General features: G+C 47.6%; 1 protein-coding gene across 1 annotated transcript in view; it reads right to left on the reverse strand.

Annotated features, from left to right (window-relative positions):
- The window catches only part of KCNH3 (potassium voltage-gated channel subfamily H member 3), a 77,311-nt gene extending 54,255 nt beyond the window's left edge, over positions 1 to 23,056 (reverse strand). Inside the window, exon 1 of the mRNA XM_081898542.1 lies at positions 22,845 to 23,056. Coding sequence (XP_081754668.1) covers positions 22,845 to 22,920 — 76 coding nt within the window. The 5' untranslated portion in view covers positions 22,921 to 23,056. The remainder of the gene's footprint in view (positions 1 to 22,844) is intronic.
- Positions 23,057 to 26,972: the final 3,916 nt, after the last annotated feature.

Genomic DNA, 26,972 nt, shown 5'->3' on the forward strand with positions numbered 1-26,972 from the left:
CACTCCCCTCCAGCAGCCAGGCTGCCTCCTCACTGCAGCAGGACCACTGCGTCCCTTGTGGGCAGATTCCCAGTCATGTTGGCCCTGCTTCCCCCTCCACTGCCCCACCATGGTGGGCTCATTTGGCCTCTCCCTCATCCCACCGACTTCCCCATCTACTGTAAGCTATTTGGACAGAGGTTGCGCCGTACGTTGGCTTGGAATACAACTTGATTGCTTATCTGTATACAGCTAGGGTGAGAGGGTGGGAAACATCAGAAACAATTCAATGTTCTTTGCAGCACGTTGTGCCAAAAAGAACTGCAAAAATACCCGCCAGCAATTTGCACTACTCTGCATTTGCTAAATTAGAACATAAGCTGCATACCCTCCAACATTTCTCCGATGAAAATAGGTACGTCCCATTCCATTTTGCTATTTACACCCCGCACATCTGACTGGGTAGCCACAGCCACTCTGGGTGGCTTCCAACATACATAAAAACACAATAAAACATTAAAAAACAACTATACAGGATTGCCTTCGGATGGCTCGGGGATCAGCTAACTCCATACCCTCCAATATTTCTCCAATGAAAATAGAGACGTCCTAAGGTTAAACCACAGAGCCTAGGACTTGCCGATCAGAAGGTCAGTGGTTCGAATCCCCGCCACGGGCTGAGCTCCTGTTGCTTGGTCCCTGCTCCTGCCAACCTAGCTGTTCGAAAACACATCAAAGTGCAAGTAGGTACCACTCCAGTGGGAAGGTAAACGGCGTTTCTGTGCACTGCTCTGGTTCGCCAGAAGCGGCTTAGTCATGCTGGCCACATGACCCAGAAGTTATATGCCAGCTCCCTCGGCCAATAAAGCAAGATGAGCGCTGCAACCCCAGAGTCGTCCGCAACTGGACCTAATGGTCCTTTACCCTTTACCCTTTAAGGAAAAGCAGGACATTCTGGAATCAAACCAGAAAGTGGGGTGGCTCATCTAAATCAGGGACATCCCTGGAAAATAGGGATACTTGGAGGGTCTGAAGTTGTGCCCGATGGTGTTAGATATTTTGGCACCTGAAGCGAATCACAGAATTGCCCCCTCCAATCAGGGAAGAAGAGGGGAAGGGAAGCTGTACACTGGGAACAAGGTGAGAATGAAGATATACATCAGGAAAAAGCAGAGGTGAGAATCAAATCAACCTGACCTGATGGTTGAACTGGGAATCAAAGGCCACTGTGAGGGGGGAAGTGGCCCATTCTGAATCACTCTGGGCAAGTACAAAGCTCAGGGGACCCCTGAGGGCAGCTCCTGCCATTTCCTCCCTAGGGGTTGGGGAAGACCAGCAGTGCCCCCTATTCACTAAGAGCCGCTGTGGAAGAGGCATTGGGTGGGGCTGCCAATTAGGTGACAGATCTGGCATCCAATGAGAGTGCTGCAGCTCCTGCTGCCATTGCAGCTGCGGTGGCTGTAGCTGGGTTTCTTGGAGGCCAGATCTGCTGCCCCTGTGGATCCTGCCACCCGAGTCCATCACCTCAACTTGCCTCGTGGGTGGGCCGGCCCTGACTGCTGTAATACTTTTCCTTGACATTCATGCATCATGCACCCTGGGATTCAAACTGAGAGAATGGCAGATTGGTCGAAAATAGATTGAGGCATAACCCTCAGAATGCAACTAGATAAGACAGGGGGGAGAGCCTGTGATCAGACCCCTGGTGTTGTAAAAGGGTAAATGAAGCAGAGGGAGAGGAACAATTTGGATTGGGGCCATGGCCCTAGAGGGCAGGGGGGTGCTTCTCACTCCCCCCCCCCATGCTGGGGGAAACTACAACTAATCCATAATGCGGCAGCTAGAATGGTGACTGAGAGTAGCCGCTGAGACCATATAACACCGGTCCTAAAAGACCTACACTGGCTCCCAGTACGTTTCCGAGCACAATTGAAAGTGTTGGTGCTGACCTTTAAAGCCCTAAACGGCCTTTGCCCAGTGTACCTGAAGGAGCGTCTCCACCCACATTGTTCAGACCAGACACTGACGTCCAGCGCCGAGGGCCTTCTGGCAGTTCCCTCGCTGCGAGAAGTGAGGTTACAGGGAACCAGGCAGAGGGCCTTTTTGGTGGTGGCACCTGCCCTGTGGAACGCCCTCCCACCTGATGTCAAGGAAATAAACAACTATCAGACTTTTAGAAGACATCTGAAGGCAGCCCTGTTTAGGTGAGTTTTTAATGTTTGATGTTTTATTGTGTTTTTAATTGGGATCCACCCAGAGTGGCTAGGGAAACCCGACCAGATGGGTGGAGCATTAATAAATATTATTATTATTATTATTATTATTATTATTATTATTATTATTATTCAGACAAATTTCCCCTGGCAGCTGAGGGTCCCATCAAATCATTGTAGTATAGGACTGGGACCCTACACTATGGTACCCTTAGCCTAATGAGTAATGCAAAGCAACAGACCTTGCACAGGAAATCCAGAATTTTCCTTCTGTATAGGAGCAATACACGCAACTAAATCTATACCTTCAGGGGGTATGCATGTGCCAGCGACATGGGGAGAACTGACACCAGCTCCCCTCCTGCATATAGGCAACTTGTTCCCAGCACAGGTGGTGCAGCTATTGTTACAACTCACGGCTGGAGCTATTTATACCCCAGGACACCGTGTGCTCCTTCCTCTTGCGATGTCCCTTCGCCTACTCAGGGAAAGTAGTCTGTCGGGGAGTGCAGCTCAGGGGAACAGTTGCTATTGGTGGGCTGGGGTGTGGGTGTGCAAGAGGTAAATACACATGCTAAAAGCACAGGGAGAATTTCCCTGTGGGGCCAGCAGAGAAAGGTGAGGGAGATTTAAGAGTTGCTCAGATGGGGGAGATTGTCTCCCACTGGGGGTGAAGTCCTTCCTATTAACAAACTACAGTGCCAGGAATTTTTCTGAGGGAGGAAACATGCTTTAGAAATCTAGCATGTACACTGTACCATTCAGCAGGGGTCAGCAAACTGTCCCTCAGAGCTTGTGGTGGCCCGGACTATATTTTGAAAAAATATACATGAAGGAGTTCCTATGTCCCACAAATAACCCAGAGATGCATTTTAAATAAAAGCACACATTCTACTCATGTAAAAACACCAGGCAGGCCCCACAAATAACCCAGAGATGCATCTTAAATAAAAGCACACATTCTACTCATGTAAAAACACCAGGCAGGCCCCACAAATAACCCCAGAGATGCATTTTAAAGGACACATTCCAGTCATGTAAAAACACGCTGTTTCCTGGACCATCCGCAGGCCAGATTTAGAAGGCGATTTGGCTGGATCCGGCCCCCAGGCCTTAGTTTGCCTGCCCATGATTCGGAACGATACCATTCATCCATCCCCCATTCTGATTTCACTTCATGACCACGTCATATAGTTAAAATCTGGTTTGTGATCTGGGATCACTTCAGAAAGAAGACCCTGTTCATAAATGAAAATAGCACCAAAGTAACAGATTGGAGAAATAAGCAGCTTTGAATAGGTGACGAAACAGCATATGAGGGAGGATCATGAAATGCTTCCCTCCTCCAGCCTTTTGCCCTCAAAATGTTCATGGGCAAAAATTCACCACAACCCTAATATATCCTGGTCTTGATTTAAAGCCAGATGATGAACTCTCTCTCTCTCTTTTTAAGCTTCAGTTGTTTGGTGCCTTTAAATTTTGAAATGGCAACTAAAACACTTTGACTGAATGGTATTTATCGGTAATCTGAGAATTTGAATTAAATTTACATACACACACACACACACACACACACACACACACACACACAGTTTCATTTAATTTCTTTCAGCCTAAAGTCTACATTCCCATGGAGATACAAAATTGTTCAAACAATGGCGTCATACGCTCCTGTCTCAAGAGACTCTGGTGCACTAAGTAAGTGTACGAGGAAATATAGAAAGGAAAGGAAAGGAAAACTCCACCCGCCCCCCCCCAAAAATCTGGGAAAGTCATATGTTAAGCAACATGTGGTAACACATCAGAGTTGTTGGAAGTTAAATGCTGAAAGAGTGCCCTGAGCCTCCATAATAAAAGTAATCTGAAAGATTCTTAAAAGTAACCACTAGGGCTGTCAGCCAATCCCAGTTTTAGTTGATGAAAAATTAACTCTTTTTTAACCGACCTATCGCTTATTCATTGACGATATTCTTCCTATTACCAATAGCTCAACACGGGTGCCCTATTTTGTATGTTAAAAGAAGCATGAGATAACTTGCAGTTAAAGAAAAATGCCATCTTTTAACATTTTCTTTTCCACTCCCTGTTCTAATAAACAAGCTGGAACCAACGTAACTTTTTTTTTAAAAGAAAGAAAATGTGCCTTTAACTTTCAGCCACACCAATTAAATTTTCCTACCACCAACTAATCAACTAAAGCTTTAGTTGTTTAATCTACTGATTGAACCAATTAAGGCTTCCACCCCTAGTCATCATGCCTGAAAACTGTACCAAACTTTTTATATTAAAAGGTGCTGTGGTGGAAAACGTTTAAGCGGCCTGCTTGCCTAGGAGCTGTAGCCTTGCTAGCAGCTAGAACTGGAAAAAACATCACACACACAAATTTCAGTTCAAGATCTCTCAGGAATGCTGGGGTGGAGCTGTCCATGGTCCTGAACAGTTGTATTCCACGGAGCACATTGTGGTTTTCATTTGATTCATGGAAAGAGGTCTTCGTCAAGGCCTCTTGCTTCACTTTTTGAGGCATCCCTTCTTTGCAAATTGTTGCTTTCTTTAAGACAACATTAAAAAGAAAAATATCAGCATGCCGCTACCAACACTGAAGCCGTTCGAAAGCACATCAAAGTGCTTTTGAGCCAGTGTGGTGTAGTGGTTAAGAGCGGTAGACTCGTAATCTGGTGAACCGGGTTCGATTCCCTGCTCCTCCACATGCAGCTGCTGGGTGACCTTGGGCCAGTCACACTTCTCTGAAGTCTCTCAGCCCCACTCACCTCACAGTGTGTTTGTTATGGGGGAGGAAGGGAAAGGAGAATGTTAGCCGCTTTGAGACTCCTTCGGGTAGTGATAAAGTAGGATATCAAATCCAAATCTAAATCCAAAGTGCAAGTAGATAAATAGGTACCACTCTGGTGGGAAGGTAAACGGCGTTTCTGTGTGCTGCTCTGGTTTGCCAGAAACAGCTTAGTTATGCTGGCCACATGACCTGGAAGCTGTACGCCGGCTCCCTCGGCCAATAAAGTGAGATGAGCGCTGCAACCCCAGAGTCGGCCATGACTGGACCTAATGGTCAGGGGTCCCTTTACCTTAAATAGACTGTGAGTTTCTATCCAACAGAAAAAGATTTTTTTTAAAAAAAAACAGTAGGGTAAGAAAATAAGAAAAGTTCTCCTGGATCAAACAGAAAGGTCAGCTTAATATTGCATCACACAGCAGCCAATCTGATGGTGTCTATAGATTTGTATTGTTTGTTCCCAGCAATTGGCACTTGGCTGGCAGAGGTGGCAGGGGTGGAGGCCAGGCACCCGCAGCAAAAATTTTGTGGGTGCCATGGCTCTGGGGGGCCCCTGGAATTGGTGCCAGTGGGGACAGGTAAAGATGCAGCTGGGCTGAAATTTTGTTTGTAAAAGGTAAAGGTAAAGGGACCCCTGACCATTAGGTCCAGTCGTGGCCAACTCTGGGGTTGCGGCGCACATCTCTCTTTACTGGCCGAGGGAGCCGGCGTACAGCTTCCGGGTCATGTGGCTAGCACGACTAAGCAGCTTCTGGCGAACCAGAGCAGTGCACGGAATCGCCGTTTACCTTCCCACCGGAGCAGTACCTATTTATCTACTTGCACTTTGATGTGCTTTCGAAATGCTAGGTGGGCAGGAGCAGGGACCGAGCAACGGGAGCTCACCCCGTTGAAGGGATTAGAACCACTGACGTTCTGATCGGCAAGTCCTAGACTCTGTGGTTGAATCCACAGCGCCTAATTGATGGTACCTGGGAAGCCCTATGAAAATCCTTCTGGTTGTTGCAGCAGGCAGTCCTTGCTTTGTGGGTAGTGCCACAAAGCAGGAAGAGGCAATTCATTAGCACTGACTAACAATGTATAGTGGTACCTTGGTTCTCAAACAGAATCCATTCTGGAAGCCCGTTCAGCTTCCGAAACATTCAAAAACCGAGGCACGGCTTCCCATTGGTTTCAAGAGCTTCATGCACTCACCGGAAGCTGCGTCACACGTTCGGGTTCCAAAAAATGTTTGAAAACGGAAGCATTTGCTCCCGATTTTTCTGTGTTCGAGCACCGAAACATACGACAACAGAGGCGTTCAGGAACCAAGGTACCTACCTAGCCGTGGAAAATATTTATTTCAAAACATGTATGCCACACCCTTTTCTCTGTTACCCCAACAGCACCCAAAAAAGCAACGCAGAACCATGATTTTAAAAAAAACACCAAAAGCAAAGGATAATACTAAACATTTAAAACCCAGTATCAAAAAATAGAGCAAAGCATAAATAAAAACACAAAGATGTTTTTTCCTCAACCTGCATTCTGGCAGGCAAAAAAAATAAAAATAAAAATAAATAACCCACACACCCAAAAAAGCCCAACACCAACTGTCACCAGCCAGTGTTATTTATTTATTTATTTTAACCGCCTTCCAGAATTAGCCATGTTTAGAACTAAATGCCAGAAAGCCGACAGTGAAATGGCCAGACGTTCCTCTGTCTGCAAAGTTTTCTGGAGTGTGGGCACCACTAAAGAGGAGGTGGAGGCGGAGGCGGTGGTGGCAGTGGCGCTGCCATTAAATGTGGCGCATGGAGCAAAGCCTCCCCCACAGATCTGAGGGAGGAGGGAGGATGCGCTCCCCGAAGAACACATGCCATAGTAGGCTATGTAAGGAAATTTCCAAAGGCTTTAAAAGGCTCTGCTCATGTGTAAGCGCTCAAGGCATGAGAACACATTCAATCGGTCTTTACCTAATGAAATGCAGCTACCGCTTGACTGTAAAGAAAATCTCCAAGTGGATTATATAAAAATAGCATTGTACAGCATTAAAACATGGGAGATGGGTTTACTTACACCATATGTCCCTGTAATGAATAAAAATACTACTACTTAACTTTTCGATAGCACCTTCAAGCATTCAAAGGGCTTCGTGTACATTAAAGGTAAAGGGACCCCTGAATGTTAAGTCCAGTTGCGGACGACTCTGGGGTTGTGGCGCTCATCTCGCTTTACTGGCTGAGGGAGCCAGCGTTCTGGGTCATGTGGCCAGCATGACTAAGCTGCCTCTGGTGAACCAGAGTGGCGCACAGAAACACCATTTACAGTATACCTTCCCACCAGAATGGTACCTATTTATCTACTTGCACTTTGATGTGCTTTCGAGCTGCTAGGTAGGCAGGAGCTTGGCCAAAACAACGGGCGCTCACCCCGTCGCAGGGATTCGAACTGCTGACCTTTTGATCGGCAAGCGCCACCTGTGTACATTACCTTGCAGTAATCCTTACAACAACAACAACAACAACAACAACAACCCTGGAAGGTAAGTCAGTATAATTATCCTCCAATATTCCCCCCACAATATTTCACAGGGAAGGACAGAGGCTGAGAGGGAGTGTCTAAGGCCGCAAAGTTCAGGTTATAGCTGAGGTAACATTCAAACCAGAGAGTTTCTGATGTCTAGCTCCATCTCTCAAAGCTTACCCACATTTTGCCTTGTCCCGCTGCTTTCCTCCAGGGAAAACCTCTCTTTGGCATTCAATCAGAGGAAACGGAAATTCGGATTCCCCCCCCCCCAATTGCCATTTGTTCCGAGCTACCACTAAAGGGACGCGGGTGGCGCTGTGGGTTAAACCACAGAGCCTAGGACTTGCCGATCAGAAGGTCAGCGGTTCGAATCCCCGCGACAGGGTGAGCTCCCATTGCTCGGTCCCTGCTCCTGCCCACCTAGCAGTTCAAAAGCATGTCAAAGTGCAAGTAGATAAATAGGTACCACTCTAGCGGGAAGGTAAATGGTGTTTCTGTGCGCTGCTCTGGATCTGGATGACCCAGAAGCTGTACGCCGGCTCCCTCGGCCAATAAAGCAAGATGAGTGCCGCAACCCCAGAGTCAGTCACAATTGGACCTAATGGTCAGGGGTCCCGTTACCGTTACCGTTACCACTAAAGAGTAAGTTTTACCTTGAAGGCAGGGACAGGGGAAACTGCTTAGACCCAAGCCAAGAAAGCGGGCAAAGAGCACGGAACTGTTCCACAGCACGAGGAGGGGGAAAGGCAACTGTTCCACAGCAGTTACTACCAATTTGGCCTATGCACACTGAAAGTAAAACCCATTAAACACAGTGGGACCTTCTTCTAAGGATAAGGTAAAGGTAAAGGCACCCCTGCCCGTACGGGCCAGTCTTGACAGACTCTGGGGTTGTGCGCCCATCTCACTTAAGAGGCCAGGGGCCAGCGGTGTCCGGAGACACTTCCGGGTCACGTGGCCAGCGTGACATCGCTGCTCTGGCAAGCCAGAGCCGCACACGGAAACGCCGTTTACCTTCCCGCTGGTAAGCGGTCCCTATTTATCTACTTGCACCCGGAGGTGCTTTCGAACTGCTAGGTTGGCAGGCGCTGGGACCGAGCAGCGGGAGCGCACCCCGCCGCAGGGATTCGAACCGCCGACCTTTCGATCGGCAAGTCCTAGGCGCTGAGGCTTTAACCCACAGCGCCACCTGCGTCCCCTTCTTCCAAGGATACATGCATAGAATTGCACCTATGGCATCTGTTTTATGTAACAGGTGTGTGTTTATGCTTCCGCATATGCACGCACACATATTTAACATAGCAGATGTATCTTCTTTAGGGAGATATGGTAACTATCAATGTTGCAGAAATCTGACTAATTTAGCCAATGATTAGGAAGGAAAAGTGTGAGCTAATATCAGCTCATCTCAAAGCTGAGGCACATTTGCAATGCCAGTTAATGAGGGGTCATCTCTCTGCATCTAGCCGAGTTTAACCCTTGTGATAATGATACATGAGGGGGGGAGACAGAAAAAAAGACCCCAAAGCCTCTCTTTCTGAATACTTTTATTTTCCCACTTCTAATCCTCCTAGGATTTAAAAATATACCCGCAGGTCAAGCTAGCAGCACACTCGTCTCATTCAAGACTATTACCCCACCTTAAAAAAAAAAAAAATTCCAGAAAGACCATTAGATACAAACCACACTGTACAAAGCGGGCACAGAATGCCAGAGTTCAACGTGCGTGTTCATGTCACCGCGGTAGAGTTCTAATTGCACCCAAAATAACAGGAAAGGGTGCAGGAGATGGACCCAGATTACTCAAATTACACAGCAGCCCAACTGCAGCGATATTACTAAGTACTACATGGAGGGATCATTTATTTATAGATTGATGCAGGCATTGTCGTCGCGCCCCGCCGGCTTCCATGCCTAGAGACATGTGCAAATGTATTCCCCTCAAGTTCCGTCTCTTAAAATGCCCCAATTGATTTAAATAATCTTATACATGCTACAGAGGTGTGCCCTATTATTAATTTAAAAAACAAGCACACAGTGTAGTAGTATTGTTATAGGAACTGCTTAAATTGCTTTAGAGAAGGGGGGGGGAGGAAAGAACATGCATTTTTAAATGCTAGGATGCTCCAACCAGCAGCAGAATGCAAATAGAGTCGTGTCTTTAAGAGTAAAGTAGGCAGAAGTCTGGCAGGTGCAGCTTTTCACACTACAGCATCGCTGGGAAATGGACACATGACTTCTGGATTTCCACATAATATGTGGCTGTTGAAAGCAAACCAAGCCTCTCCCAAGACATGGATGCCAACTCTAGATGTGGACCTTAAAACACACACAGCTTTATTGCGGTGTATAGACCCAAAATACACAGTACAACAATAGTATATAAACCTTAATTGACCAGATGGGGCATTAAGGATTTGTGAGAAACTGTCTTGACCATAGCTGGCAAGTGTCCCTTATTTGAAGGGACAGTCCCTTATTCCAGCGCCATGTCCCGCTGCTGTCCCTTATTGATGGATGTCCCTTAAATGTCCCTTAAATGATGTCTCTTAAATTTCAAAGGAAGTAGCTCCTCTCCCTCCCTCCCTGCCGGCCAGGGAGGAGGGAGGCTCCAACTGTGTTGCTTGGCTGTGTTGCTCACCCAATAAGAAGTCTAAGAACAACTGGGGGGTGGAGCTTGCATGCCTTGTGTGTGGCTAGTTAATGCAAGCTGAGGAGGTTTTTGAATGCTGGACGCCATTTTGTTGCACGTGCTGCTGCAAACTTTGCAGTGCAAAGCCAGGCCGGGGAGCCATCTTAAGTCAGGCTTCATAGGCCTTGTGGTGCATGTGATTCAGATTCTATTCAGTTGAACCTCTGGTTACAAAGTTGGTTGGACAGTGTTCTTGAAGCTACCAGCATGAGTTTGACCAGACTGCAGGAGGACAGGAAGACTGGAGTGCCTGGAACAGGTGAGGCTGCTGGTCCCTTATTTTGGCTGCTGGACCCTTACTTTCAAATCTGTAAGTTGACAGCTATGGTCTTGACCCAACATTTTCCATAGACCCTAATATACTGTGGATCCTGAATGCTTCATCCAGAATGGAAAATTATTTGAAGAAAGGGACGCACAAAAACAGTGTCGTGGCGTTAGCAGAAGGGCCAGTCCTTCGATAACTCTGCAACCATTTATCAGTGACTAAATCTGATCTCTCCACAACCAGGACATGAAGTCAAAAGCTGTCCCCATTCTTTGTCCCCCAGTAACTGCCTCTGAAACTGGACATTCCATTTAGATAGCATGGCTTATCAGGTGCTTGTATGTTGGAGAATCCTCTCCTCAGCAAGGCCAGTGATGGGCAGAGAAATTCATGGGATGGGGTGACCCTGTATGAATTTTTATGCTCCCCCTAAACCAGTAGCCATCTGCAACATGGCAGCATTCTCCAAATCCAGATGTTGTTGGACTTCAAAACCTCCCAACCCACAAAATTCAGAAACCTGCATAGTCAATGGCTAGGGATGGTGGAAGTTGCAGTTTCAAAACATCTTCTCTATTGGACAATGGGTGCATCTGGTACAGTGCCCAAAGGATTTAGACTGGAAACTCCAGACTTCAAATCTTAGCTCAGACAGCCTTGCTAAAGCCAGAGTCTAACTAAAAGTAGCAATGACAAACCTAGACAGCATCTTAAAAAGCAGAGACATCACCTTGCCAACAAAGGTCCGTATAGTTAAAGCTATGGTTTTCCCAGTAGTAATGTATGGAAGTGAGAGCCAGACCATAAAAAAGGCTGGTCACCAAAGAATTGATGCTTTTGAATTATGGTGCTGGAGGAGACTCTTGAAAGTCCCATGGACTGCAAGAAGATCAAACCTCTCCATTCTGAAGGAAATCAGCCCTGAGTGCTCACTGGAAGGACAGATCCTGAAGCTGAGGCTCCAATACTTTGGCCACCTCATGAGAAGAGAAGACTCCCTGGAAAAGACCCTGATGTTGGGAAAGATGGAGGGCACAAGGAGAAGGGGACGACAGAGGACAAGATGGTTGGACAGTGTTCTCGAAGCTACCAGCATGAGTTTGACCAAGCTGCGGGGGGCAGTGGAAGACAGGAGTGCCTGGCGTGCTCTGGTCCATGGGGTCATGAAGAGTCGGACACGACTAAATGACTAAACAACAACAACACCTAAAAGCACTTTAGCCTGAACGTACCTAATTTACTTTTAATCAAAAAGAAGAGCAAGTGTGAGAAGCAGGGCTTTTTTCCCTGTGGAATCCGCCTCTTGGCGGAATCCCCACCCTAGGTATTCTGCAAATGTCTCCCAAAGCAATTCACAACCATTAAATGGGGCAGGTCCTGCACTCAGGTTAACAAATTAAAAAGACAAGCCATACAAGGGAAGGAGAGCAAATGGGAAAGGTGGAGAAAGAACACCCGTGTGACAAATTTAAGCAACAACAGCGGTGCCGGTGCCCTTTATTCCTGGCAAGCTTCCATGCAATCCTCCTCTGCGTGAGACTTAAGAACCAAAGTCCTGCATAGCTTTCTATGCTCCCTGTTTGGAGCTGCAGACCTCCAAGCAAAGAGATAAGGAAGGAGAACTCAGCAAGACCACTGGCCTCTGTCATCCAGCACTGTGGTCTCTGAGGGTGTCTCCAGATTGTCACTGTTTTGCAGGAGAGATCCAACTGCAATTGCACGGTGAAAATGGATTTCAGCATTCTGTTGGCCTAGCATAGCAAATCCACTTAAAAAAAATATGAATCAGTCTTTTGGTGGTTTGGAAAGTGACGGGGTGTATAAACAACCTTGCGGACAAATCAAAACAAATACTCAACATAGACTGGGCATAGTCTAACCTCTTTTTTTTGGCCATGCCCCACCTAAGCCTCTCTTTAAAATCCTGATGCCCATTCCCCCTCGTGACTTATACTAATCTTATTATTCAAAAAGTGAACTCCTATTTATGTGGAGGAAGCCTAAAAGGTCATTAACTTGGTCTAAACAAGCTCGAATTGCCCCCTTCTGCAGCGTGTGCCCCACGTTGGGAACCATGGGTCTAACCAGTCTGTAAGCATTGTGCAAGCAAAGCAAGATTGAATGCTGATTAAGCAGGTCATCTGAAGGGTCCTTGAATGGCCGTGGCTCTCCAAGATCCCGCTTTTCAAAAATTAAAAATAAAATCCAGCTGCTATCCAAGATAAAAACCAGATTTTTTTAAAAAAAATTAGGGATAAACCATTGACTGTTTCTCCTTTCTAGCAGGTGTAGGTGTGAAATAGCACCTCTTAGAGCCTGCTACCTCCTTCCACATTCCACCTTAAGAGGGTGACTAGATTCAACAGACTCCACTGCTTAAACACCAGCCACCCCTCTCTCTCTTACACACACACACACACACACACACACACACAGAGAGAGAGAGAGAGAGAGAGAGAGAGAGAGAGAGAGAGAGAGAGAGAGAGAAGAGGAAACCAAAACTTTATAGTATCTTGTAATGTCAGTTTCCAACCACGGGCACAGGAGCTCTGAAAATATCCTCCCCAAAGGTTTATGTGACCAAGTTGCTTTTGCAAGGAGAGGGAAGGGGAGGGGAGGAGAAAGAAAACAAGGGGGAGAAAGAGGGCTTGTTGGTACACTACAGCCCACACTAAATCTGTTCTACAACTTGATATCAAGCCCTGTAACCCAGGTTTCCTAAGAGTACCTTTCCCTGCGTAAGCAGGCTAGCTACATAATATGAAAATAGAAAAGAGCTGAGCCTGCTCAAAGGCATTCGCTTCTACAGCCAGCCAGCTTGTGCTCTTCTTTCTCCACTGGGTTGCCACGGCCTGACCCAGGGACCACGACTTTTGCTTTAGAGAGAGAGAGTGAGCAAGAGAGACAGATCACATTTGGGAATAAAGGTAAAGGTAAAGGTACCCCTGCCCGTATGGGCCAGTCTTGCCAGACTCTGGGGTTGTGCGCCCATCTCACTTAAGAGGCCAGGGGCCAGCGCTGTCCGGAGACACTTCCGGGTCACGTGGCCAGCGTGACATCGCTGCTCTGGCGAGCCAGAGCCGCACATGGAAACGCCGTTTACCTTCCCGCTGGTAAGCGGTCCCTATTTATCTACTTGCACCCGGAGGTGCTTTCGAACTGCTAGGTTGGCAGGCGCTGGGACCGAGCAGCGGGAGCGCACCCCGCCGCAGGGATTCGAACCGCCGACCTTTCGATCGGCAAGTCCTAGGCGCTGAGGCTTTAACCCACAGCGCCACCTGCGTCCCCATTTGGGAATAGTTTCTCCCAATTATGTGCTACACAGGTATTGATTTTCCTTCCTTCCTCGGTACATTTTTCTCTGTGCTGTAGTGATGATATAGCGTAAGATTTGGCCCCCAGGCAGAGGTCTTCCCTAACCTTCAGAGCCTTTCAATGGGGATCTCACCAACAACACCCAGGAATCATAAAGTTGGAAGGCATCCTGATGAACATCTAGTCCAGGCATAGGCAAACTCGGCCCTCCAGATGCTTTGGGACTACAACTCCCATCATCCCTAGCTAACAGGACCAGTGGTCAGGGATGATGGGAATTGTGGTCTTAAAACATATGCAGGCCTGAGTTTGCCTATGCCTGATCTAGTCCAACCTTCTGCAATGTAGGAATATGCAGCTGTCCCATACGCACAGGGGCTCAAACTTGCAACCTTGGTGTGATCACCACCATGCTCTAACCAACTGAGCTATCCAGGCTTGTGATGGCAGGTGTTGCACTCCTGGGCTACAGACCTGCCATCCCCGTCATCTCATTATTCCTTTTGGATTTCTGCCATCCCTCCTTTGGTACTGCGAGTGATTGAAGTGTAGAGTGTTTGAGGACCAGGACATTCGCAGGGAAACCAAAATGCTTGTTTATAAAGCTATTGTACTACCAACCTTACTGTATACTTGTGAACCGTGGACCACTTATGAATGCCATCTCCCACTCCTTGAAAGATTCCATCAATGGTGTGTCTCCAAAAAAATTTACACATCACCTGGGAAGAAAGGCGAACTAATACCAGTGTACTGGAAGAAGCAAAGATCAGCAGTGTCGAAGCGATGATTCTCTAACATCAACTTTGTTGGACTGGTCATGTTGTGCAGATGCCTGATTATCATCAACTACTCTATTCTGACTTTAAAATGGTGAGTGTAATGTTGGTGGTCAACAAAAGAGGTTCAAAGACTCTCTCAAGGCAAATCTAAAAAAATGTAGTATAAACACCGACAACTGGGAAACACTGGCCTGCAAGCACTCCAATTGGAGAACAGCCTTTACCAAAGGTGTCATGAGTTTCAAAGACACTTGAACTCAGGATGAAAGGGAGAAACACGCTAAGAGGAAGGCACCCTTGGCAAACCCTCACCGTGATCAGCTCCCGCCCGGAAACCTATGTCCCCACTGTGGAAGAACATGTGGATCCAGAATTGGCCTCCACAGTCACTTATGGACTCACTGTTAAAACTCTGTTTATGGGAGACAATCTTACTCAGCTATGAGTGATTGCCAAAGAAGAAGAAGAAGACTAGAAGGGTCTGGTGCAATGGGTGGGAACAGGCTAATCTGCTGATATGGGTCAGCAGCTCTGCAGAACATAGAGATGGGGGGAGAGACAGAGAGAGACCGTGATACATGTGTGTCTCCTGTGGTGTGGAAAGCAAAGTGCATCCCATGGGCAAGAGGTAGATAGATGCTGCTACTGCCTCATGGAAGCTTCTCTTAAGGGAATAAGATGCAAGAGTTTCTTCAGAACTCGAAGATCAAACTTGTGAAGTGGAAAGAAGCCTTCTGCAGGGTGTACGTTTAAGATACAGTAAGATCGGCTCGGAGCAAATTCTCCCTCCCACACCCCCACAACTTCCCTCAAAACACACAGAGCTTTTTCTCAGAAACTCCTAGCTGGCCAAACTCCTCTGCATAGAATTATAGAGTCGGAAGGGACCCTGAGGATCATCTAGTCCAACCCCCTGCAATGCAGAAATAGGCAGCTGTCTCATACGGGAATCGAACTTGCAACCTTACCATCATCAGCACCAAGCTCTAACCAGCTGAGCTATCCAGGCTATCCTAACCCTGGGCAAACTGCATTGCCAAGAGGGCTGGTCCCAAGTAGTTTGTGCTTGGGTCAAACAAACGAAACCACCAAATGGGTCGCCACCACTTTAATCCGTTGACCAGAAAGGGAAAAGAAGAGGAGAGGAGAGGAGAGGAGAGGAGAGGAGAGGAGAGGAGAGGAGAGGAGAGGAGAGGAGAAGAGGAGATGTCTTTAAAGACGGGACACTTCTTTGATTTTTTTTTTTTTAATAATAGGGGCACATAATTTGCAAACTCTGTAGAAATGTTGCTGTTGCTAATCACTGCAATGGGACTTGTGTGGTAAACTTCCTAGTGGGCCCCAGCCCCAGCCAACCATCCTTGTTATTGTGCATTCATGATTATTTGTGCTCATGATGGTATCAGGGGCTATACAGTGGAACCTTGGTTCTCAAACGGCTTAGTCAATGAACAAATCAGCTCCTGAACGCTGAAAACCCAAAAGTAAGTGTGCCAGTTTTCTAACATTTTCCGGAGGTTGGAAAATGTTGGCTATTGTTTCCGGGGCACCAGCACCAGTCGGAAGCCACGCCTTGGTTTTCAAACGTTTTGGAAGTCAAACAGACTTCCGGAATGGATTGTGTTCGAGAACCAAGGTACCACTGTATACTTGATTTGATTTCAATACTGTTTGCACCTGCAAATGTTTTGGGGCAGGCATGCTGCTCCCCCCCCATTAGTGCACATCACTTGATTTCCTCTGAAACCCTGTAGTATTATTTTTTAATACGACAAATGTTCCAGACAGCCTTGCCCCACTTTTGTTGCGCTATACTTCCAGACAGCAGCAATGCACTGGATCAAAGAACCACTAATAAAGCAAGTAAATCGCTCAGTAGAAATACACCACAAATGCACTATATTGCATCAATGACCTGTTGCAGAATACACCCAATTAAAAGACCAAACCTGGTCTAGAGGGGCCCTTTGCCTATAGCTTGGATATTCTCTTTAATTTGGAACATTAATTATGCTACCCTGCATTGCATCAGATTTCAGGGTAGTGTGCTGATACTCTTAGATAAAGTTTCCCGGTACATTTTGGGTGCTTCCTTTAATTTCTCCTTTGGTGTACCCTCTCCTTGCTCCTCTGTAAGGCTGCTCTCAGTCCCAAATACTGTAACCAACCTGCAAATGATTCAGCTTGGACGTTGTCTTGGAGACGAGAAAAACAATAGTTTGCTTAGGGGCACCTGCAAAGTGGCGGTAGCTCCCTTGGTAGAATTGGAAACATTCAGAAACATGGGTGGCTGAGAGGTGGGAGGGAAAGGGAAAGGAGAAAATACTTTTGGAAGCGTATAGGAATCATTCATACAGTAAAAGGGAACAATCTAAATGTATTGTGTCAGGTGAGAACTTAGGAGTTACACAGAACACTTCCTCAGATTCAGTTTTTGGAGAAAGAGATCTGTGTATCTCCAAAGCTTACATGCGACATTGTGAAGTTTGGTTGCTCCTGGAATGGGGGGGGGCATCTTACTATGCATTCCTTTACTTCAGGCTCTATTTGGTAAATTTTATTTAAGCATGGCACAAAAGGAAGCGTGGATGAGCCGTTATTCCAGAAATATTCAGCTGATTATTCCCATGCCCCACCATCACATACCAACAAAAACTAGCCCACACCAGCGACCACTTTTGTGGGTGAAAGCTTCCCTCCTTTGGTTCTCCAGATGAAGAAGGAAAGCAATACTGGTTTTGACCTATAAAGCCTTAAACGGCTCAGGACCGCAATACCTCAAGGACCACCTCTTTCCATATGAACCTACCTGGACTCTGAGATCGTCTTCTGAGGCCCTTCTTCATAGTTCACCTGGTGCCTTTGTTATACACTTTTAGGCACCAGGCAAAAACGTTCCCTTTTAACCAGGCCTTTCGTTGATCTGTTAGACATCCTATACCCTTTTAAAATATGGCTCTTTCTGGGGGAGGGGTGTTATTGGGGGGTTGTGTTTATTTTTATTAGGTGTTTCATGGTTTTATATCTTGATTTTATTCTGTGAACTGCCCTGAGACCCCCGGATATAGGGCGGCATATAAATTCAATCAATCAATAATACTGCTTCTGGGCTGGCCCAAGACATTTTGCCACCTGAGGCAAAGGACAAGATGGTGCCTTCCTCGCCACGCCACCCCCTTCACCACCAAGCATTCCATGAACTGGACTGGCCATTATTTCAGTAATAGTGTTGTCATAGTATCCACCATCACCTCTTGCACCTGAGGGTTGAAGGCGGGGGGGGGGGGGGAGTGCAGGACACAGCTCTGTCCTCTGAAGAAGGGAACAGCCAAGGAAATGCTCCCTAGTATCTGCTTTCTGAGGAGGTCACTACACTCTGCCTAATGGCAGCAGCGGCTACTGGCCATTGGGACTAGAAGGCAGGGAAGTCCGAGCCAATGACTGACAGAGCAACTCCTTCTACTTTTGTCACCATCCTCCTCCCCTCTGGGTTCTACAAGGCATGGGGTTAAAGAGGAGGAGAGCAGGCTGAGGCTGGTGGAGCAGTACCCTTTTTGTCCTAATGGGCTGGTCTCCACTGCCCAATGGTAGGGCCGGCCTCTGTGCTTCTCCCATTAGGAAAAGTCAGGTGGAGGTACAGCGAGAAAATAGTACACAAGATGCACACAAGAATGCAGAATAGGGAAAGCTTTTCCCCCCCCCCCATCCCTTCCCTCCCCCTCCTCTCATCCTTTCCTATTAACTCAATTAGAACCAGAGCAAAGCAAGGAAGCAGACCTGAGGGTTCCTTGCTAAAAAGTGGGATAATTTAAACCAAAAACCACACCTACTAATTGTGGGATAACCAGCCTCATATACTCAACATGCTTAAGTCTAATTTATGCACTAAAGAGTTAATGCCATAGAGTAAGCTGTCCTGCCAGGCTTAGCTAGGTCTCTCCCCCTCGCCTTGGGAGGAAGGCAATCAAGCCTCTTGCTGTACCTCAGTCTACCTGATGAGCTCAGCATGTGAGGTCTGAACTGGTTGCATCAGCTTAGCCACATGGCTCTAACAAGTCTTCCTTGAGTTCCTATACCAATAATTTAGGAACTTTCACCACTGTAACTAAGGCAGGTTTTACTGCATGTGCAACATTTTCCTGGATGCAGTATGGAAAAACACATGAAACTGACCTTTGGAGAGTTTGTAAGTAAACAATTTTAAATTTACCTAAATGTGTGGTCTTTTTCTATGATAGGGGAAGGAGGAAGCTTTGTAACTCACAAGAGCATATTTTAAAGGTCTAATAGTGGGTGGCGGTGTGGGTTAAACCTTAGAGCCTAGGGCTTGCCGATCAGAAGGTTGGTGGTTCAAATCCCCGTGACGGGGTGAGCTTCTGTTGCTCAGTCCCTGCTCCTGCCAACCTAGCAGTTCGAAAGCACCTCAAAGTGCAAGTAGATAAATAGGTACCGCTCCGACGGGAAGGTAAATGGCGTTTCCGTGCACTGCTCTGGTTCGCCAGAAGTGGCTTAGTCATGCTGGCCACATGACCCTGAAGCTGTACGCCGGCTCCTTCGGCCAGTAAAGCGAGATGAGCGTTGCAACCCCAGAGTCGGCCACGACTGGACCTAATGGTCAGGGGTCCCTTTACCATTACCTAATAGCCTATATCTCCATACTTTGCTGCATATTTTGTGATTTAAAATCTCTGCAGGGGTTCTCTCGCCAAAGTATACTTGTCCCAACCTTGGATCTTGGCATCCAGGAATTCTCCTTTTATACCCCCCCCTTTTTGGAGTGGTGTGGGGAGGAGAGAGGGGAAAGTCCAACTGTGCAGCTAGAATTTATTTCACACTTGCAATTATTGAGACGGATACCACCCAGAGTTGGAAGGTATCTTTGCAGATCTAGCCTAACTCCCTTGCTCACTGCAGAATCTGCAATGCAGGTGCCAGCTTCAGAATCCCTGAAAGTTGGCTGCTCAACTTCTGCTTAAATGCTCTCATCAAAGGAGAGCCCATCATCTCCTGAGGCAGTCTGTTCCAGTGTTGAACAGCTCCTGTCTGTCGGAGATTTATTCTAACCTTTATCCTAAATCTGCACACCTGTAATTTCTACCCCTTGGTCCTGTCTTCTAGAAGACAGTTCAACTTTGGGACCCCAGATGTTGTGAAACTCCCATTCCCATCATCCCCAGCCAGCTTTAGCTATTGGCCATGGAAGATGGGTGTTGTAGTCCAACAACATCTGGAGACCAAAGGCTGAAGAACACTGAAAAAAAACCTGCTCCATCCTCTGTGTGGAAACCCTTCCAATATTTCAAGTCTGCTCACTTCGTTTTCTCCAAGCTAAACATAGCCAGCCACAGGGCACAGGATGCATTTAGTACTAATTTAGGAGAGCACTTCACACCATTCCTATCCAGAAGGTACTTCCATGTAGCAACTGATGTGCAATTTGGGTGTAGAAAGGCGCATGTGATGATCACACATGCAAGCCTTTTCTGATGTGGGAAGCCACAGTCATTGGGAAGTCATAACCAAGCACAAGTTCCTAGCTTGGGCTGGTGTGATGAAAACTCAGTATGTCCTTATCTTTTCTATATGTGTCCATTTGAAAGCGGGGAGCCCCTGGCCTTCCAGATGTTGTCAGACTACAACTCACATCATCCCTGACCATTGGCCATGCTGTCTGAGGCTGATGGGAGCTGGACAACATCTGGCAGGCCACAGGTTAGCCACACACACACACACACCATGGTCCACACTCAAGTTGTGCATTATTTTCTATATGGTAGTGGTGCATTGTTTTATATATGGTAGTGGTTTCTTTGTAGGTTTTTTTGCAATTAATTGTATACAGCTTTGAATAGAGATCATGAGCTACCAAGTCCAATCACCTGTCATCACAAGCCAATTCAAACTTGCTCAACTGGGGGGGAGGGAGCCGATCTGGTGATGAAAAAGTCTCTCTAAAAAGGTTGTGTGACTCAGTCCTTCATCCCAGAACCCTTGCTTATTCCACATAGTACAATGAGCCATCTCAACAATGCCTGAATTATTTAAGGAAGGGGAGTAGGGGAAACCTTACTTAAATCTACATGGTCCATCCCTTGACTCGCCCCCATTTTAGCAAAAGTGTGGCCTTCCAAGCTCTGCAAAGGAAGACACTAATAAACGTCGCAACAAAAGGTAAAGAGGACACTTCCCTCATCAAAAAAGACACCCTGCTCCTTAGCAAACACACACACATCCAGCCATTTCAGTTCACCTCTATTCTTTAGATTTTTATGTTGGCAATAATTGTTTTTGCAGTATTATTTTGAGAGACTGTGTGGTATAAAATGGTAAAAAAGGTAAAGGACCCCTGGACGGTTAAGTCCAGTCAAAGGGGTTGCAGCGCTCATCTCGCTTTCAGACCGAGGGAGCCGGCGTTTGTCTGCAGACAGCTTTCTGGGTCATGTGGCCAGCATGACTAAACCGCTTCTGGCGCAACGGAACACCATGAGAGAAACCAGAGTGCATGGAAACACCATTTACCTTCCCGCCGCAGTGATACCTATTTATCTACTTGCACTGGCGTGCTTTCAAACTGCTAGGTTGGCAGGAGCAGGGACAGAGCAATTGGAGCTCACTCCATCGCGGGGATTCGAACCACCAACCTTCCAATCAGCAAGCCCAAGTGGCTCAGTGGTTTAGGCCCACATCCCGGTATAGTGGCTGCAGTCGTGGGCTTGGAGTGAGGAAATTCAGGTTCAAACCATTGCTCAGAGGAGAAGCTCTCTGGGAGAGCTTGGGCCAGTCAGCCATCACCTCTCAAGCCCAACCTACCCTACAAGGTTGTTGTGAGAGCTAAAAGCCATCCTGAGCTCATTGGAAGAAAGTCAGAATGAAAAATCAGATCTCTAGCTACACCCTTCTGACGCCCCAGAACAGACCACTCTTATCTCCATAAAAGAATGGCAGGGGCATAAATTGAACTTTCAACCTTTTCAAAGCCCAGGCCCGTTAAAAAAAGGACTCTTTGCCCAGCTCTCCATTTCACATGCCACACAGCCCACAAGTGTATACAACCTGAAAGTGCAGTTCATAATGGCGCCCTAAGGAGTGTATCTCATGACACACAGGTTTGCAAACATGTCTAACACATTCACACATTGCATTCTCAGGTTTATACATGAAGCACCGAAAGAAAGAAAGAAAGAAAGAAAGAAAGAAAGAAAGAAAGAAAGAGCATATTCATCCCCTAGGAATCCTAGGCCTAAATTCTGAAAGAAAGAAAAAAGATCCTGGACACAGTAAAAGAAAAAAAGAAAAAGCTATTTTGGATACCTGATCACTTGGGTCACCAAATGGAGACTCCAGGGATTGCTCTAAGTGACATAAAAAACATGATTTCCACTAAATGCTGCTCTCCTTAGCCATAGTGGTGCAGTGATGGGGGGGGGGGAGAATTTCCACTTGATGAAATTCTACCTTTAGCGCAAATCTTAAAAGGCATAGCAGCCCTCTCATGGAGTGTGCTCACACACACTATACCTTGAAAGCACATTCTTTCCCTCAAAGAATTCTGGGCACTGTAATATACCCTCCAGCAACCCTTAACAAAACTACAGTTCCCAGAATTCTTTGAGGGAAAGAATGTGCTTTAAAAGGTATACTGTTTCTGCAGCCACGGTCTGTAACTGACAACCCCCAGTGGTAAGCCATTAAAAAAACCAAAACGCCAACAACCTTTGTATAGGTTTTTGGAGAGTCCATTGAGATCTGGGGGAGAGAAATCTGACTGAATTTGCAGCCCATTCAAGAATAGCACCCAGCCCATACGTGGCTTGCACCACATGTGATAAATGCACAAGTGTGTTGCGTGTACATCACACCCTGGGGAGCTGCAGTTAGTTGCAGATTCCCAGCATGTGTCCCCTTGCACGATGCACACGCACGCCGTTTTAATTTGCTCTGGCTCTTCCCCACCCAGAAGGACCGCTTTGAACGCAGGAATCGTGTTGCCTCCGAAACAGGCCTCTAAACTCGAATGAGTGCAAACCCACTGACACCACAGCTTCCTTGAGCAGCCCATCCAGGCTGGCTCGGATTAAAGGTTTCAGGAATGGAATTGTGAGTGGTAAGAGTGAGGGGGACCTGAACCTATTTTGGAGAGAGGTTTTCCCAGCGAGTGGAGGTCTTCTGCAGAGGAAACAACTAGACGTGACAGCCCTCGAGCTTGCCTACGGAGGCCAAGACAACAAGGTTGAGATTTGGGGGTGGGGGAGGGAAGAGGACTTTTAAAAAAAGAGAGGGTGGGAAGTCAACTCACGCGTGCCATCAAAGCGGGTTGCTATGGTATCCAGGAAGGTGTTTTGGGGAGCCAGGAGGCCCCTCATCACCGGCATTTTAGGACTTGCTCGAGGACCTCTCCATCGTCCAATGGTTGGGAGAAAAAGAGATCCAGAAGTCGTGGGGGCGGGGGGAGGGGGAAGAAACACCCTTAGTCTCCCCAAGTCAGAGGATCTCTCCACCCACCCGACTCCCACTTCTTGTGGGGCGCAGCGGGGCTCGCTGCCAAGTCTACAGCTGCCCCAGCCTTCGGATCTCGCCCGTGCCCAGACAGCAAGGCGAGCGCATCCGGCAAAGAAACGGCAAAAAGGAGAGGGGGCGCCCTCCCTTCGCAAATGAGCAGCCACTCCAAAGACAGACGGACGGACCCTAGTCCCCTTGGGTCGTGGCCTGGCGCGAGGTCCGGCTCAGCCCTCCAAGTGGCCGGACTGGACGGAGCGAGAAGAAGAAGAAGAAGAAAGCCCGGGTCGTGGTCTGGAGACCCCGGCTGGAAGTCCCCCGACGGCTGCCACCTGCTTAGGATGCGTCCCCATCCCCGGAGCCGTAGGGGTTCAGGGCTTCTTCCCCACCGGCTGCCCTCTCCTCGCGCCCCCATCTGGGACCCGGCAGTTCCCGCTGCAGCAGCGCCAACATCTTCGTCCCCGGCTCGCTCCGGTCTGTGCGCCTTCGCAACTCCGACGGCAAGTCCCAGAAACTGCCAGGCGTCGCGATCGCCAGCAAAGCTTTGGACGCCCGGGGCATAATTTCCAGGCGCTGCCTTTTTCAGCGCAGAGCCGCCTTCGCCACCGTCCTCCTCCTCCTCCTCCTCCTGCCGTCGCCACTTCTTCTTCTTCTGCAGATCCTCAAACCGTCCCCGAGCCGAAAGTTGCTCCGCTTTGTCATTCGCGTGACTTGGCAGCTCCTCGGCCAGCGGTTATTCGAATCCTCGGAAAGAAGCGGCTGTTAAGTGAAGCCCACTCCCTCCCCTTTCCGAACCATCTTTCGTCAATTTCAGCCACCCGGAGCATCGCGCAGCATCCTCAACTTGAAAGTTACCATAGCTACTTAAGACACACCCGGTGGCTCTCCCTTAAAGGGACAGGCAACCTGTAGAGTTGCAAGTTTGGAGTTTTGTTTTGGTTTTGTTTTGTTTTTTGTTTTTTTTGCTTCGGCTCCCGTGCAGATTAAGAAGTTACACGTGTCTCAGACAACACACGTACGTGCACACACGCACAAAACCTGGGTCTGTTATTCTGAGAGAGAAAGAGAACTGAAATGGACTGAGGATGAAAAACACGCACCCTCAGGGGTGCCAACTTGAATAAAATATGGGAGGGTAAGCCTTGCCCTGCATAATTGATCACATGATGAGATGCACGCTCACCCTTTGAATGGCAATGCCCGTCAACTTTGGGGGGACCCATCGGCCCCCAGCAATTAGCTCCAATGTGCACTCTTTAAAAGCATCGGGTCTTCACATGGGAGGCTGCCATACTTTATGTGACTCCACTGGGCTATAGCATCTTCAAAGTGCCCACAGTGGGAGAGGCTGTGGAATATTACAGAGATCTCCAGAGCTAGCAGGGAAGAGATTCTCCAGTTTATATGGCGTTTTCAAATATCAGAATGCCACTCCACAGCAGTGGGTTTTGACAGGCTCTGTATTGCAAGCCATAAAGCTAAAATTGGGCAAAATAATTTAACTTTAGGGATTGCACTTTATATGCCAGCTCTGTGCCTTTAGTAGCAGGTAGGTAAAGGTAAAGGACTCCTGGACGGTTAAGTCCAGTCAAAGGCAACTATGGGGTTGTGGTGCTCATCTCGCTTTCAGGCCAAGGGAGCCGGCGTTTGTCCACAGACACCCTTCCAGGTCATGTGGCCAGCATGACTAAACTGCTGGCTCAATGGGACACCGTAACGGAAACCAAGGCACATGGAAACACTGTTTACCTTCCTGCCACAGCGGTACCTATTTATCTACTTGCACTGGCGTGCTTTTGATCTGCTAGGTTGGCAGGAGCTGGGACAGAGAAGTGAGAGCTCATCCCGCTGCATGGATTCGAACCGCCGACCTTCCGACTGGCAAGCCCAAGAGGCTCAGTGGTTTAGACTACAGCACCACCCGCATCCCCAGAGGAGACCAGGGGAGAAGTGACCGCTGGGAGGTGTACAGGAAGAAGAAACCATGGTACCCCTCCATCAGCACAACTGGACACCTTCATGTGCCCCAGCTGCAATGAAACATGTCTCTCCCATTTCAGTACCTACATCCAGAGCAGGTGCTTTAACTCTCCAAAATTTTTGACCTGAAGGTGCACTCCAGAGACAGATGCCAAGTAAGAAAAAGGACAGGTTTCCAGTCCCTACAGACTTCTTTTCCATTCATGGCTACTCATATTATCAAACCATTAAGAACAGAATCTACCTGAACATCCCTGGCCTTTTTCCACAGACACCACAGCATAGAATCATGGAATCACAGAGCTGGAAGGGATACCCAAGGGTCATCCATTCCAACCCCCCGCAATGCAAAAATCTCAACTAAAGCATCCATGGCAGATGGCCATCCAACCTCTGCCTAAAAACCTCCGAGGAAGGAGAGTCCACCACCTCCCAAGGAAGACCATTGCAAACAGCATGGGAGGATTAAATTGGGGGGCACAGCTTCCTGCACTTCCGATTTTGCTGGAGTGCAGGAAATTCTTCCACACAGACATGACAACAGCAATGGCCACGCAATAGTTCAAGTGTCTTATTTACTGTACCTTTGGCTCTCAGTGTTGGATTCTGCAAAATGCAAAGCACGCCTTGCCCAAATGAAATCTGGCAAAGATTGCAAGCCGTGTTGTTATACTGAGCCAACTGGAGAAATCTCTGCACATCCTCTAGAGCCACATCGAATCACCTCTCTCTGCACTGTGGGAAGGGGCTGAAGCCAGAAGCCAGCTTGCCCAGTCGTGATCTGTGCGAGAGGAGCTGTACAAAAGCTGGCTGACGGCTGATTTAGATTTGGAGGGAGTGAATTTATGCTGCTTTGAGACTAGGGCTGCCTGGCTGCATGCTTGTTTCTGCACCCAAGTAATGCCTGTTCAACCTGTACACTTTTTAAACAGATTATTCCAAAGGCACTGGAAGTCCCTACATCTCCCTCTTCCCCCCTCCCCCAAAAAATCACCCTATAAAGGTTGCCCTGAAGTTTCATCTGCTTGGGGGAGCCTGTTAACAAGAATCAATGCCTGTTATTTTCCTCTTCCAAAGGGAGCAGTTTAACTCAGCAGGAAAGCCCTTCACTCTCTTCTTGTGAAATAATACTTAGTAGAGCCCCTGGTAGTTTCTAACACCTCCTCACTCCTGCACTCAATAGAAAGAAATTTCAATGGCAACACCTGTATTTAAATTAACTCAGCTTGAGTAAAGAGATTCAGCCGTGGTGTTTGCTTTGTTTTTTTGGTGGTGGTGGTTTTTTAAAAACTAAGGTAGGGATACCAGCAACGACAGTGGCTCTATTGTGCTGTTGTTGATACTGCACAGATGAGAGGGTCCTTAACCTGTATACCTGCTGCACACAAACACACCCTCCAATAAGCAGTCACATGAACAGGTGTGTCTTTTGTGGACTCCTGTTTATTTCAATGGTCTTGCTGGATGGATTCAAGTGTCCTGCTTCTAATACGCCGCAGGTAAAACAAACTTCATATTGCAATATGCTACTTTCCCCAAGTGCTCAAAACTTTTCACACACGTGATTTCAGTACTCCTTCCAACAACCCTGTAGTATCATCACCCCCAATTCTACTACATAAAAAAGATAAAGGACCCCCAGACGGTTAAGTCCAGTCAAAGGCAACTATGGGGTTGCGGAGCTCATCTCGCTTTTCAGGCCCAGGGAGCTGGCATTCATCCACAGACAGCTTTCCAGGTCTTGTGGCCAGCATGACTAAACTGCTTCCGGCACAACGGGACACCGTGATGGAAGCCAGAGCGCACAGAAACTCTATTTACCTTCCCGCTACAGCAGTACCTATTTATCCACTTGTACTTGTGTGCTTTTGAACTGCTAGGTTGGCAGAAGCTGGGGCAGAGCAACAGGAGCTCACCCCGTCGCACAGATTCGAACCGCCAACCTTCC

Source organism: Podarcis melisellensis, assembly GCF_964234715.1.
Source record: "Podarcis melisellensis genome assembly, chromosome: 2".
NCBI classification, from domain to species: Eukaryota; Metazoa; Chordata; class Lepidosauria; order Squamata; family Lacertidae; genus Podarcis; species Podarcis melisellensis.